We start from the raw sequence: 16,549 nt of genomic DNA on the forward strand, positions 1-16,549 counted from the left end.
AATACTGTACAAGTCAGATCCAGTAGTGAATCCTGACTGAACATTTCATAAGTTTCGTTTGTGATTGGTTAGAGTTATTTCACTGAACATATTCATGTAAGACTGCTGATTATTCCTTAACAATATAACAAAAGTTTATTGCACAAAAGAAAACAAAAACACACTAAATATGAGAGTTTATAAAGATCCTAACAAACAATAAAATGAAACTTCAATCTCAATCCCAGCAATACCCTTGACAGATACAGATTCAAGTTCAAGAGAAATATCATTCCCGTTTTAATTCTTAAATATTTTACTTCACTGACTCTCTTTTCAGTTTTCCTTCTAGAATTACTGAAACAGATTTACAACTCCCTTTCGGTTCTGCCAGCTTAAATGTGTACAAATTCTCACAGATTGGGAAATTCACAACCTAAAACCTTCTGCGACAGTGATTGTTCTCCTGATCTAAAATGCTTCTGAACTGAAGTCAAACTAAATAACCCTGGTCTGTGTTTTCTGTCTGTTGTAAACACAGCAGTAAAAACATTTCATCAATTAACAGTACAGGTATCCTGCTAGGAATTTAATTAAATCACATGCTTTCTGGAAAATTATGAGGATGCTGCCTGACTTGCCGTTCTTTTCCAGCACTACACCTTTTGCGACTCTGATCTCCAGCTTCTGCAATCCTCACTTTCTCCTGGTCAGTGGGCTGAATGGCCTACTTCTGCTCCTACATCTTATGGTCTTATCTGTCTCTTATTTTTAAAATCTAAACTTTAATTGATAATGTTAAAAATCTTTTTATCACATGAAAATCATCAGGTGTTTTGTGAATATTTTAGGAGCATTGAAAAAAACAGTCAAGAAGATATTGAAATACTCTGATAGTATAGTCAGGAAAGATAACATGGTGAGGTGAGCAGTGCAGATGATTTCCCAGGAAGAAGGTGAAGAAGGCCCAAGATGTGGTGCTGAGAGAATCAAAATTAGTAGAATTGGAAGAGGAATGCATGACTGTCAGGAAGAGATGGTGAAGGGTGATCAACCAGCATTGCAGTAAGCCCATATAAAATAGGACAACGCAAGAGATGAAGAATGAATGCATATGCAGAAAATAAAGCCACTAGAAGGCCAATACTGACTGGTTGTAATAAATAGAATAGAGTGGAAGTCTAAGGAAGTAATGATGGGTTTGTAGAAAACATTGGTAAGATCACAATAAAAGAAATATTTTGTATTTTTGCATCCAGATGTTAAAGGCCCCAGCTTCCTTTGAAAATCCACTTGGTTCTTAAATGATTCTGGGAGTTTATCCAGCATTACATCATCCAGGAGGCTCATAGTTGTTTTTATCCTGAATGCCTCCTCTATCAGTCCTGCATTTGTGTTTGATAGTTGAACCTGTTCTAAAATTACTGTTTAATCTCTCAAAATGATTGATACCATCACTAAATTCCCTGCTGAGATATTTTAATGGCTTGGGCATGATACCAATATGCTGCACATGGTTTACTTCAACAAACTTCCATGCAGATACGAGGAAATAAAGAAGGCCAAGAAAGGACAAAGGACAATCTTAGTATGATTTTATATATTTATTTACATCACCCTGCCTTTGCTTAACATTTATTTACAGCTGCATTAAAATGTCACAATGAGAGGATGCAAACTTTGCATCATGTGGGCGTATGAAGGAAAAAAAAGGCATGAATCAAAGCAACATAACATCTAATGAAATACTTGGTAGATAAGGACGATCAAATACTTCATAAAGCAGTAAGATCATTTCAAGAAAGCAATTCACACAAAAGGAAAAGACAACTCAAACAGAAGATTGAAGGGTCACGTGAAGGAGGCTTTGACTAAACTGCAATCATGATTAATTCTCAGCTGCTGATATAATGAGATGATTTTGATGTCATTATAGTCATCCTTTCAAGAACGCTGCAAAAGAATCCTTCTGGCCTTCATAGTCTGAAAAGGCAGAGGCAATGTGGTCCGGGTAAAGAGCGGCTGCTATGAATGGTTTCCTGTTGTCCATTCTGAAAGATTTAGAGATCTTCCCGACATCAACTCCTCTCCCAGAAAAATAAGCTTGCAGCGTTCGGAAAAACTGAAGAGGAAAAGAATCAAAGCTCCAGTTGAAGCCAATTAATTTATTACTTTGTTTGCAAGCTGTTTACTTATTCACTCTGACCTTTACACAATTGCAAAGTTACAATAGAAAATATTGACTCTTCTATTCAACTGGAATACTTCAAGCTCTTCCATTTCTTGATTCATTTGTTGCTTCTGGAATGGCACCCTCTATAGTGAAGCAAATGCAAAACATCTGTTCAATTCCTCTTCCATCTCCTTACTTTCCATTCTTTATTCTCCAGTCTGACCTTCTATGGGAAGCATTCATTTGTTAAGTCTTTACTGCTTTAAGTATTTATAGAAACTCTTGCCTTTTTTTATATTTCTAGCTATCATTCAGAAAATGAATTTGCCTCTGGCAAATAGATTTAATATTCTGAGCAAGAGACATGGGTAGGGCATGAGAAAGAACTGTAGTGTATGGCCATGTGGGAATGATCCAGAACCTTCTGCCAGTAAAGGTGGTGGAAGTAGAGACAGCGTTACAAAACAAAATTGGTTGAGCGCTTGAAGGAGATAAAAATTGCAGAGCCACAGGGATCAAGCAGAGGAATAAGAATTACAGCATTGTTCGACTGAGAGCAAACAAGTACTCAATGGGCTGAATGGCCTCCTCCCATGTGAACTTGATTCTATGACTCTTAATTATTCAATGGTGTTGGCTTCTCCTCTTGGAAATTTCACTGAGGGAGGTTGAAAAGAGCCTATTTCATGAGAAAAAGAGACAGAAATTTCTGGAGGGAATGTGTGTAATTAGGTATGGGCAGCTGGAGGCCTGGTTACTAATGATGAGAGAGGCTACATTCCAGAATTAGGGAGTACAGGGGTCTCTTGAGGATTTTAGAGTTGGAGGAGTTTGCAGAGATAGGGAGGAACCAGATCATAAAGGAGTTTGAACACAGGGAAGAGAAATTAAATGGAAACTAATGATTCTAATAGGAGGCGAGAGAGGGTAGCAGAGGTAATAAAGGCATTTATAAAGTTTAAAACAAAAAAATCATGGGTTTGTGATTGAGATCTATGAAAGGGGTGTAGACTGACATAGCATGACTGCAATATACCTATTCAAAGAAACTATTCAAATGTAAGTTCCAACATAATCTTACCCTATTGTTCTCTTGTTCATGCTGGTTATCGTACATTTTTCCTATTTTTCCTCATTCAATTTAAGTTTAGAAGGGTATAAGGGGTGTGGGGAATTCTTAAGAGGGCAAAAAGGGGATATGAGATAGCCTTAACAGACAAAGCTAAGGATAATTCAAAGGGATTCTGCAAGTACATTAAGAGCAACTAGGAGAGAATATGGCACCTTGTAAAGATAGAGATCATCTGCCTGGAACAACAAGAGATGGGAGAGGTAGTAAATGAATATTTCACATCAGGTTTAAATTTGGGAAAAAATATGGAAGCTAGGGAACTCTGAAATAAATATTAATGTTTTGAAAACAGTCCACATTACAGAAGATATGATGCTGGAGGTCTTAACAAACATAGAGATGGATAAATGGCAGGTACCTGATCAAATATCTCCTGGCATTTGTGGGAAGTTAAAGAAGAAATTACAGGGTCCCTTAGTAGAGATATTTTTATCATCTACTGTCCCGGTGAGGCACCAGAGGACTGGAGGATGGCTCATGTAGTGTCTTTATTCAAGAAAGGCTGTAAGGAGAAGCCTGGGAATTATAGATTGGTAAGTCTGACATCAGTGATGGATAAGTTGTTGGAGGGGTTTCTGAGTGAGAGGATTTACAAGCATTAGGGGAAGCACAGGCTGATTAGGGATAATCAGCATGGTGTTCTGCATGGGAAATTGTGTTTCACAAACTTGATTCAGTTTTTTGAGGAAGTAACCAAATAGAGGGTCGAGTGGTAAACGTTGTCTACATGGACTTTAGTAAAGCCTTTGACTAGGTTCTATTTGGTAGACTGATCAGTAAACTTAGATCACATGGGATTAAGGGAGAGCTTGTCAACTGGATACAAAATTGGCTTGACGGTAGGAGATAGAGGGTTGTTTTTATAAACTATTTTTGAGAATTTAGGAGGCATGGTTAGTAGGTTTGCGGATGATACCAAAATTGGTAGGTTAGTGGATAGTGATGAAGTTTGCCTAAGATTACAACGGGATCTTGATCAATTGGGCCAGTGGGACAAAGAGTTGCAGTTAGAGTTCAATTTGGATCAATGCAAGATATTGCATTTTGGTAAAACAAACAAAACAGGACTTAATACAGTTAATGCTAGGGCCCTGGATAGTGATGTCGAACAGAGACCTGGGGGTACAGGTACATCATTCTTTGAAAGTTGCATTGGAAGTAGACAGGATGGTTAAGAAGGCATTGAGCATGCTTGCCTTCATTGCTCAGCCCATTGAATTATAGGAGTCAGGACATCATGTTGAGATTCTCCAGGACGCTGGTGAGGCCACTTTTGGAGTACTGTGTATAGTGCTGCTCACCCTGCTATATGAAGGATATTATTAAATTGGAGAGCGTTCAGAAAAGATTTACCAGGATATTGATGGGACTGGAGGGTTTTGAGTTTCAAGGAGTGGTTCAATATGCTGGAACTTTTTTCACTGGAGAACAGGAGGTTGAGGGATGTTTTATTTAAAAATCGAGGTTTATAAACTGATGAGGGGCACAAATAAGGTGAATAGCAAAGGTCTTTTCCCTAGATGGAGGAGTTCAAAATTAGGGGACATTTTTTTAGGTGAGATGAGACAGATTTAAAAAGGACACGAGGGGCAACTTTTTCACACAGAGGGTGGTTCCTGTGTGGAATGTACTGCCAGAGGATGTGGTAGATGCAGGCACAGTTAAACATTTAAAAGACATTTGGATAATTACATGAATAGGAAAGGTTTAAAGGGAAATGGACCAAATGCGGAAAGTGGGACTGGTTTAGTATGGGAGCCTGGAGTTGGACCAAAGGGTCTGTTTCCGTGCAGGATGACTCTGTAAGAACAGCGTGCACTGAAACCAAACAGTTTCAACCTGTGTCCTGCAAGGGATGGGTTTACAATTCTTTTATTTTGTAATTGCAGTTTTCTCAAGACTTGTGCAAGGCAGTGTAGCTGAAATTAGGTGGGAGATGGATTGTGATGTCTTTGTATTGGGTTTATGTGAACGCGGGATACTGTACGATTGTTTTCAACATCTCGTTACTACCTTTAACTTGGTAACTCTAAATTGGGTGGAGGACTTGCCTGGAAAAAAAACGAAGTCACAATCGTATTGTAACAGAAATATCTCCCTATGACAAACTATCATTGCGTAAAAGTAACAGCACCAGCCAACCTTCCTCAATTGGGCCAATTAGTCTTCAGTCCTGTTGGGATAATTGAATCAATAAATCTATATGGCGTACACTGGCTTCCACAAACTTAAAGTTCAGCTTCTCCCCTTTAGTTGGGAGACACTTCATCAGTTGATACTTATCTTCCTCACTGACCCCGCGGGCTAACAGTGTAAATACCTCTGTGTATGTGTGAGATAAGTATTATTTTCACGACAATACTGATAGGTGCCCTTATTTAAAGCCAATTCAGCAAACTAATAAACTAATCTTAAAAATAATTCGGCAATAATTCAGTTCTGTCGGACAATGTATGAACAATTTCTATGTTTTTTAACAAGTCTTTTTAATTCAGCAGACAAACTAGCATGAAGTCAACTACAAGAGGATAAACAAACCGAACTGGCGCGTTACGAGTACACAGAGATTCAGTTTGATCGAATGAATGGAAAACTCTTACCAGCTCTCTGTTTCTTGGGTTTTCCAAAGACTTCCAAGCATCTTTAGACTCCAGGGGAATTGCATGGACTAAAGTGACGAGGGAGACAGCTAGGCAGAAAGTAAAAATCTGCACTTTGAGCATGATGGAGCTTGGGTGTTACTGGAAAGAAAATCAGGAGGGTCATTTCATACACATTTCAAACAAAATAGGTGCCTAGGAGGCTGGAAAAAGCGTAATACTCACACAAAGCCTTTGCACTTGAAGACTGAAATGGAGCTCGCGCTCCCAACTGCTGTGCAGCTTGAAAAGCCTCTGACAGTGCTGCAGCTATTCTATTTTATACCGGTGGCATTTTGTGTGGGTGTCAGTGACGTTAGCAGAGTGTACCAGAGTGTAATGATCTTTCAATGGGTTTGATAAACTCAAGGGAATAAACTCAAAATTCACGCAAAGCGGAAATAATTACATATCCGCATAAAACAGCTATATTAATCCAGACAAGAGATTCTCGACCCTGAAATTTAGTGTCTATTTGATAGTTAGTTATTTCCAAACCTTTATTACATTTTGCCAAAGTCTGAAGGTTGCACTGGCTTAACCGGGAATAGCAGTCCGTCCTTTCGAGTTACAATCAAGTCTTAGCGAGGCATGAATATATAATTGAGGCTGTTATAAACACAACACACCGGTGCACTGAGTAGTGGAGGTATAAGATATTAGACATTTTCAATGTGTTAGGATGAAATGCAATGATTCAGTAGCTTGTCCAAAAGGACGTCATTTATTTTCCAAACAGCACCACGAAAACAAATGAATCTCCTCCTAACTATATTAAAAAATGACTATGTGTAGAGGAGTAATTGATTGTAAATTCCGAAGATTCGAAACGCGCTTTATAAATGCACATTTTTTTAAAAAAGTCTGAGAACTTCAAACCTGAGTTTTGGGTTTGGAGATCTGAGGGAAGCCCCACTTAAGAGTTAACAAAATCCCTAGGTTGCACACAGACGCGTGAGTTGGAGGTTTTGCAGGCTGGGTTTGTCGTGCGGATGTGAGAGAGCTCCCGAGAGGAGACCTCGCACCCCCTGTCCTGGAGTGGCCTGGGCAGATATCCAAGTGGCATAGTCGCTTAGCCTAGCTGTATACCCAACCCGTCTTCACAACCAACTGTAAACTGGAAATACAAATGCAGTCACATTGAAGTGAAACAGTGAGTGGTTTGAGCTTTGGAAACCGTGTGTGATTGGTTACTGATCGCTTTCCTGACTTGTTTACTTCGTCTCCACATTGACATGTTGTGAAAATGAGCATCTCAAAACCCAACTCTATCGCCGGGAGGTCTATCAATTCATATCACCCTTTACAAAGTTGGCATTATTCCTAAAGCGACACGTATCCCAATTAAAGCTAGACCTTGTGTTACCGTTTTCTAAGACCTGGAGGGAAAAGTAACCAAACTACATCTGTATTGGCACCAATATTGGCAACTGCTCTGATCGTTGGTGATAGAGCAGAGCGAGCCTTTCTCTCCGACCGGAGAAGTCTCCCTCTTATTATCGGAGCAACCCACAGTCTCACTCCCACCTCACCCCCTTCCCCACTCGGTTGGAAAATTGTGGCTGGTGTGCGCGGCACTGGGAAGTCCTGGCCGCTGTGGAAAAGTGTGACGCTGGGAAATCACAGCAGGTCCGGCAGCATCTGGGGAGCAGGCGAATCGGCTTTTCGGGCATAAGGCCTTCATTCCTGAAGAAGAGCTCATACCCGAAACGCCGACTCTCCTGCTCCTCGGATGCTGTCTGACCTGCTGTGCTTTTCCAGCGCCACACTTTTCGACGCTGACCCTCCAGCATCTGCAATCCTCACTTTCTCCCGTAAGTTATATTTGCCAGGGCGATTACAGAAACGCTCCATGTCCCAAGGATAGCACTGTAATATAGAGGCAATTCTCAAACAAGTTTGATTTTTTCATTCACCAATGAAAAGTAACAGCAGTGCACAACATCAATCAGAAAGTAATGCCGTATATATGTGCTGGGAGTAATTTAGATTTACTGAGTGTTTATTCAAGGTCATCCGAATAGAGGTAAGGCGTGATTTAGTTGCGATCAGTGCTTTGAAGAGATAAAGTGGAAATGGAGATTTCAGTAGCTCTTCATTGTCCATGTGAGTTGTTAAAAAATGTACTTGAGCAAAATGGCATGTCATTTTTGGAAGATATTCAGTCATGTATGTGTGTGTGAGAGAGAGAGTGTGTGAGTGTGTGTGTGAGAGAGGGAGAGAGACTGTGTGAGAGAGAGTGTGTGTGTGAGAGAGAGTGTGTGTGTATGTGTGAGATAGAGAGTGAGAGTGTGTATGTGAGTGTGTGAGAGAGTGTATGTGAGAGAGTGTGTGTATATGTGTGAGATAGTGTGAGTGTGTATGTGAGAGAGTGTGAGAGAGTGTGTATGTGTGAGTGTATGTGTGTGAGATAGAGAGTGTGTGTGTGTGAGAGAGTATGTGTGAGATAGAGAGTATGAGAGTGTGTATGTGAGAGAGAGAGAGTGTGTGTGTGAGAGAGAGAATGTATGTGTGAGATAGAGTATGAGATTGTGTATGTGTGAGAGAGAGTGTATGTGTGCGTGTGGCATTTTTCCACATTATGAAGTTGTTTTATTTTCACCTGTTTCATTTGCATCAATAATAGTCGGTCAGGAATGTAAAGATCATTTCGAGATGTGTTAAATGCCACGTTATACCCTAACAATTTCTGCAGCACTCTTGAAGTGGTTCACTTGGTTGGAGTTTTGGTGAATAACTACATGAGTGGAAATCCGATATTAACCGACGCTGCAAACTCGCTGGGGAACAGAACAATGAATACGTTTTATGTTAATGTGCTGACACCAACAGCCCTCCTGTTTTTCAGTTCTTCCTCGCACTCAGTGAATGGTTCATTCTCTGACTGACACCAAGAGGGTGATAGGACCTTTCGACGGGTAAGCGCCAAGATAAAACATACCACTAACACACACAATGTACTTGGGTGAGCACTGTCGTTCATTCTGATGGACACAAACTTTAGCGGGTGATAAATTGATTTTAAACTAAATCAAAGGAAGGCGGATGCTGGAGATTTGAAACAAAACATTGTTGGAGAAATTCAGCAGGTCTGGCAACATGTGTAAGGAGAAAGCAGCGTTAACGTTTCGAGATCGGTGACCCTTCATCAGTCTCGACGACATCAACTCCGCTTTCTCGCCCCACACATGCTGCCAGACCTGCTGAGTCTCCCCAGCAATTTCTGTTCTGATGATAAATTGATTCCACTGTTTAAAGCGTTTTAGAGACGGAGACCTGGGAGGAATAGCTGGATTGGAGATCAATGTGAGGTCGTTTCATAAACTGTGCTTCAAGCCCCAGTTAGAAATATGCTGCTGGGAATCTGAACACTGCGCCTGGGCCAGTCTTTAAACTAAGTCTATGCCCAAGGTTGCTTTTCAGCACCAGGGACAGTACCAGCTCAATGGAAGACGCCGTTAAACATCACAATGGAAATCACACCAAAACAATTCTCGAAATAAGCTCGACGTGGGTGGGCGTGGAATCGCTCGAGTCCGCATTCCTTAAAATCAAAACACTCTATGTGACTTTTTATTTTGAAAATCAGGAAAGGAGCACTTGATCACAATACCACGCTAATCTTATCCGGTAGGATTGCTTGCTTCCAGTTGGCCATTATACTCCGTTACTGTCAGAACTATCTCACAGATACCTATAACGTTAACATCAGGTTAATGGACAGGTCTCATTCACAGGTTCATGAACCCACTGCCACTCGGGGTTCTCTCTAATCTCTGGCGGTTGTTATGAGCAGTAGGTGCTGCAAAGTTTAAGCTGAGAAATCGCGAAGAGTCACATCTGAACAATGTGCCCTTGTGTTGGAGAGACTGTTAGGTCTGAAGGTTGATAGGTCCCCGAAGCCTAATGGTCTACATCCCAGGGTACTGAAAGAGGTGGCTCGAGAAATCGTGGATGCATTGGTGATTATTTTCCAGAGTTCAATTGATTCGGGATCAGTTCCTGCGGATTGGAGGGTGGCTAATGTTGTACAACTTTTTAAGAAAGGTGGGAGAAAGAAAGCAGAAAATTATAGACCAGTTAGTCTGACCTCAGTGGTGGGAAAGATGCTGGAGTCTATTATAAAGGATGAAATTACGACACATCTGGATAGTAGTAACAGGATAGGTCAGAGTCAGCATGGATTTATGAAGGGGAAATCATGCTTGACTAATCTTCTGGAATTTTTTGAGGATGTAACTCTGAATATGGATGAGGGAGATCCAGTAGATGTAGTGTACCTGGACTTTCAGAAAGCTTTTGATAAAGTCCCACATAGGAGGTTAGTGAGCAAAATTAGGACGCATGGTATTGGGGGCAAAGTACTAACTTGGATTGAAAGTTGGTTGGCTGACAGGAAACAAAGAGTAGTGATATACAGCTCCCTTTTGGAATGGCAGGCAGTGACCACTGGGGTACCGCAGGGATCAGTGCTGGGACCGCAGCTTTTACAATATATATTAATGATATAGAAGATGGTATTAGTAATAACATTAGCAAATTTGCTGATGATACTAAGCTGGGTGGCAGGGTGAAATGTGAGGAGGATGTTAGGAGATTACAGGGTGACCTGGACAGGTTAGGTGAGTGGTCAGATGCATGGCAGATGCAGTTTAATGTGGATAAATGTATGGTTATCCACTTTGGTGGCAAGAACAGGAAGGCAGATTACTACCTCAATGGAATCAATTTAGGTAAAGGGGCAGTACAAAGAGATCTGGGTGTTCTTGTACACCAGTCAATGAAGGTAAGCATGCATGTAAAGCAGGTAGTGAAGAAGGCTAATAGCATGCTGGCCTTCATAACAAGAGGGATTGAGTATAGAAGCAAAGAGGTTCTTCTGCAGCTGTACAGGGCCCAGGTGAGACAACACCTGGAGTATTGTGTGCAGTTCTGGTCTCCAAATTTGAGGAAAGACATTCTGGCTATTGAGGGAGTGCAGCGTAGGTTCGCGAGGTCAATTCCTGGAATGGCGGGACTACCTTACACTGAAAGACTGGAGCGACTGAGCTTGTAGACCTTTGAGTTTAGAAGACTGAGAGGGGATCTGATTGAGGCATATAAGATTATCAAAGGATTGGACACTCCGGAGGCAGGAAACATGTTTCCGCTGATGGGTGAGTGCCGAACCAGAGGACACAGTTTAAAAATACGGGGTAGACCATTTAAGACAGAGATGAGGAGAAACCTCTTCACCCAGATAGTGGTGGCTGTGTGGAATGCTCTGCCCCAGAGGGCAGTGGAGGCCCAGTCTCTGGATTCATTTAATAAAGAGTTGGATAGAGCTCTCAAGGATAGTGGAATCAAGGGTTATGGAGATAAGGCAGGAACAGGATACTGATTAAGGATGATCAGCCATGATCATATTGAATGGTAGTGCAGGCTCGAAGGGCAGAATGGCCTACTCCTGCATCTATTGTCTTTTGTCTATTGTGTCCCAACAGGCGGCGCAATGCACGACGAAGAATTTCAAGCTTTCTTATCACTGGAAAATCATCCATGTGAAACGTTAACACTCCCTCTCAACAGTTACTGCCTAATTTGCTAAACATTCTGGCACTTTCTGTTTCTAACGCAGATTCTCAGTGCCCACAGAGCTTCATGCTTGTAACACACCGCAGTATTGGACTTGTCACTCAGCACTCTGACATGGCGTTAGTTCCCTCAGACAACCAATTAACGCCTTCAAGTTCAATTAAGAACCGGGTTACACACAAGGTATTGATATTTCAGTGCTTGCTGTTTCTGTTCAGCAGTCAAAGCCAGGAACATTGCAGTATCCCTCATCATTATCACATTCTGGGTAATACACAAGTACCGTGGCTGCAAGATTAAGTCAAAGATTGGGAATTTTCCAACAAATCACTCATCCCTTAACTCTTCAAAGCCTCTCCGTAGACAAAAGAGGCACAAGTCAGGAATATGATCCACTTGCCTGGACAAATGCAACTCCAACAACATTGAAGCAGTTCAACATTATCCAGAACAAACTAACTAGTTTGCATGGCACCCTAAGCATCCCACTACCAACTCATTGTATCTGGAACATGCACTATTTAGAAGATACATTCAGCAACTCAACAAGGATTGTGCACCAATACTTTTGAATCTCGCAACTTATATATCCTGTAGAACAAGTGCAGTGAGCATATGGAATCGCCATTACCTGTATATTCATCTCCAAGTCAATCACCATCCTGACCTGGACATATATCATCAGTCTTTCACCGTTCCCAGGTTAAGCTAAGGAACTCTCAGCTAAATACTGTGGGAGTACCTTCACTACATGTACTATTGTGATTCAAGAAGGTGACTCACCAACACCTTCTCAAGGGCAATTATGGATAGAAAATTAATGCTGACCTTGAATGCATCCCATGAATTAATTTCATAACAGCATATTTAACAAAAATGATAGTAGTAGTTGAATTTATGAATGCTTGTAAAGCATATTGTCATTTTTGAACAGCAAAAAGAAAAAGTCATTTTTTCTATAGTTTTGCTGAAAAAAGAGATATGCTGCTCTTAAGAGGAACTGATGATGTAGCAGCATTGTCACTGGAACCATTATCCATATACTCCAGGCTAACGCTCTGGAAATGAGTTCAAATCCCACACAGCAGTTGGTGACATTTGAGTTCAATTATTAAATCTCTTGAATTAAAAGGTGGCATGGCAACCATGATTGTTATAAAACTCCATCTGGTTCATTAACGTCCTTTAAGAAGGAAATATTTTATCCTTATTTCGTCTTGCTGGTATGTGACTCTAGAGCAATGTGGGTAACTCTTAAAAACTGCCTGAAGTGGCCTAGTATGTTACTCAGTCATATCAAAAACCACTAGAAAGCAATTGAAAGGAAATAAAGCACTTAGCATATACCTATGAACTCAAAAACAACAATGGCAAGCCAGTGTAATTCTTCACAGACTCAGGATTGTTTAGTAAGTGTTGCCCAGTCATGAAATCAAATCTAATGTTGGGCATGATTCCACTTTGAGTACTCTGTTGTGAACAGCCAAAGGGCCATGCTGTTTAGTACATTTTTTAGATTAGATTAGATTAGATTAGATTAGATTAGATTACTTACAGTGTGGAAACAGGCCCTTCGGCCCAACAAGTCCACACCGACCCGCCGAAGCGCAACCCACCCATACCCCCACATTTACCCCTTATTACCTAACACTACGGGCAATTTAGCATGGCCAATTCACCTGACCTGCACATCTTTGGACTGTGGGAGGAAACCGGAGCACCCGGAGGAAACCCACACAGACACGGGGAGAACGTGCAAACTCCACACAGTCAGTCGCCTGAGTCGGGAATTGAACCCGGGTCTCTGGCGCTGTGAGGCAGCAGTGCTAACCACTGTGCCACCGTGCCGCCCAAGTAATTCCATCAATTATTGGGATGTGCAGGCAACATGCTGGCCACTGCACTGGCAAACTGCAAGTTTGATGCTGCTATGTCCAGTATCAACTGGAGTGGCATACTCCACTAACAAGATGCTGCTGCCAACCCAAAAGATGTCCTGGCTGCCATCAACAGAGTAACGTGGTACATGAATTTCAGTACCTGCATGATGCTAGGTAAGTAAGCCATATGTGCTAATGACTGGTGGATCATCTCAAACAGCATGTCTTTTTGGCTGTTTACAATAAAAAAACTGATTATTTTCACCCAGCATCTGCTTGCAAAATGCAGAACATTGGATGGAACATTAGACATGATTAATTTAAGGTAATCAGTATAGGTATATGTATTCATACTGAGAGCCATGTCTATGAAAAAACATCAGTCAAGAGTTGGTGTTGGAAAAGCACAGCAGGTCAGGCAGCATCTGAGGAGCAGGAAAATCGATGTTTTGAGCAAAAGGCCTTCATCAGGAATCCGTGAACAAGCATGTCAAGTAATGTGCCATTTTCAATTAAAAGCCTGGGGGAATAACCTTTCCCTGATATATTCCCCAAAGCAATGCTTGGTCCAGATTTAATTTGCCTCTTTGGAATTGAAGCAAAAGCTTGGGGGATAACTATCTCCATAGGCCTTTACCAGTCTATTTGCCAATCAGCACCCTATTGTCATACAATGTAAATTCTGTTCCCTTTGAAATTTGAAATTCTTGCAAATCTGTCCTGATAAATGCAAGACAGCAAACGTTTCCAACATGTCTTTTACTTTTCAAGCAATCTTCCTATACACATAATTTTTGCATGGAACTCTTCAAAATTGTTTATAACATTAACACTTAATGTGTGTCAATCAGGTTTGAGAACTCCAATTGGATGGGAGTAGAATTATGGAAAATCATACATTTCACTAGAGAAATGAATGGGTAAAATGGAAGAATATCACGTCAGACTTAGAGAATGTCACTTATAACTTGAGTTGCAACAAATACATTTCTAAGAGTATATTTGTTAGGAAGTTTCAAATGCCTCAAATTCAAAGGCAAGAGTTAACTGAATATTTTATGAGTATCAAACACAAAGGTGATTTATCTGGGTCCTCTTCATTCCTGAAAATATTCCAGTGCAGCATGTAAAAAATCAGAATGATTTTAAAATCCGGTTTAAAACTTATTCACTCTAAGTGTTAAATCTGAGCTGTAATTTTGCCTCTAATGAAAATAGAGGTGAATAGTACTAAATAAAGTATTTATGCTACTTGAAGGAAGTGCTAAGCTGAGAACTAGCATCAAAGCGTGCATTTATTATGCCAAATGACACGTTCAAAGTGTTTTGCAATGTTTCATTAACAATTATCACTTTTTGAAACCCTATCACATCTGTGTAAACAAATGTGGCAGTGAATTTGCACAACACAATGTCTGACTCTTTTTATACTAATTCAAATTTAAATTCAGCTGATCGGGAGAAAATATTGCATGTAAACCAAGATAACTTTTTAAAATTATCTTGCGATAAATGCACAGTGAACTGGAAAGCAATTTAAAATGATTAGTCAGGCTCACAATGTGATTCATTTGCATGTGCTAGAAGCTATGTATATGTAAAAAAATGACCTTTATTTGTGAGAAAAAGGAATCTGTTCATACATTGCAACCTTTTCATTGAGAAAAAGGTCATGAAGACTGCTAATCTTTACTGCAGATCCCACAGCAATGTCCTGGTCACTTTGTGCCTCTTGGCCTGACCTGAGTTTTGTCAGCTAAGAGTAAAGTTAACAGTTCGTGCTGCATGTCAACCACTGAGCACCCTCTTGTGCAATATAAATTTATGTTCCTTTTCTAAATTTGGTTTCTTGCACATTAGTCCTGATGAATGAGTTGAAAAGCTTTTGCTTTTGTCTCTTTCTTCTTTTAAGCAGTGTTTGTATTCTGTCCTCACAAGCAATTATACAATTGTACAGAAAGTATACAAGTGGTGTTTTCCAAGGGTCAGGATAAGGATGACTGCTCCATAGACGTTAATGTGGGTAAACAATGCATAATTTAAAAGTCTGCAGATGACAAAACTTAAAGTAGATAAAACATGGGGATAATTACAGAATTCAGAAGGACATAGACAAAATGGACAGATACATGGCAGATGAAATTTAATGGAGATAAGTGTGAATTGGTATGCTTTGATAATAAGATTTAGGAAAGGCACTGTAATATAAACTAAACAATTTTAAAGGAAATGCAGAAATATTGAGATATGTATGTACATAAATCATTGCAAGTTCATGACGAATTAAGATCTTTCACTTTACTAACAATGACATGAAGTACAAAAGCAAAGAAATTGTGTTAAATTCCTAAACACATCCTCAGTTAGCTAGCCCTCAGCTGGGACCAAAGGGAAGTCCCATGCAAACGTTCTCAAGGCCTTAAAGGGGGTGCAGAAAAAACTTACTGGAATAGAGCGAGGTATGAGGTACTTGAATTACCTTGACAGATTGGAGTCGCCAGGATTGTTCTACTTAAGCAATAAAAAGATAAAAGGAGATATTCTAGAGGTGTTAAAAATCATTCATGGTTGTAATTGAATAAATAAAGAGAAATGGTTTCCAGTGTCAATCAGGATACTAATGAGATGTCACACTTTTAAGTGAAAAACCATGTTTTTTACACACGGAGTTAATGTGATCTGACAATCACTGCATGAAAGAGGGTTGAAACAGATTTAATAATAAATTTCAAAAGGAAATTTGGTTAAATACTCAAAAGGGGAAGAATTTTGAGGTTTTAGGAGAGAATTGGGGAATGGGACTGGTTGGAAAACTCAGTGAGAAACCTATAATATGCTGAATGGTCTCTTTCTACAATGCATCACATTGTGTTTTTGTGACTTTGAGATCTTATGCTGATTCATAAGTTATTAATCAACGAGGCACTTCAATGTGAGCAGCCCTTCATTAACCACTAAAGTTTCAAATTCAATTTCAATGAACCAATAAATCATTGTTTGAATGCTGGGATATCTGTGCAGTTTGAAATGTCCTTTTATAACCATTCAGCAGTGCAAAGAGTCATCTCTAGTGGACAGCTTGAATTAGCTTTTGCAGACCATAGTGGGAAGTTGGTTGAAGTGATGGATGTGGATTAGGCAAGCTGCACTTTTATGTCACATAATGCCTAAT

The 16,549-nt window shown here is 40.2% G+C and overlaps 1 protein-coding gene across 1 annotated transcript; it reads right to left on the bottom strand.

The window, feature by feature from the left end:
• Positions 1 to 1,574: 1,574 nt before the first annotated feature.
• On the bottom strand, positions 1,575 to 6,142 carry nwk (neuropeptide WK). Its single transcript, XM_043694538.2, has 3 exons — positions 6,110 to 6,142; positions 5,885 to 6,025; positions 1,575 to 2,101 (listed from the first exon to the last, which is right to left on the bottom strand). Exons 2-3 carry the CDS (start codon positions 6,005 to 6,007, stop codon positions 1,916 to 1,918), a joined length of 309 nt encoding a protein of 102 aa, XP_043550473.2. The 5' UTR covers positions 6,008 to 6,025; positions 6,110 to 6,142; the 3' UTR covers positions 1,575 to 1,915.
• Between the last annotated feature and the right edge of the window lie 10,407 nt (positions 6,143 to 16,549).

The sequence above is a fragment of the Chiloscyllium plagiosum genome, unplaced genomic scaffold, assembly GCF_037043375.1.
Source record: "Chiloscyllium plagiosum isolate Xiang-an unplaced genomic scaffold, Cpla_swu_hap1 HiC_scaffold_7, whole genome shotgun sequence".
In the NCBI taxonomy this organism is placed as follows: domain Eukaryota; kingdom Metazoa; phylum Chordata; class Chondrichthyes; order Orectolobiformes; family Hemiscylliidae; genus Chiloscyllium; species Chiloscyllium plagiosum.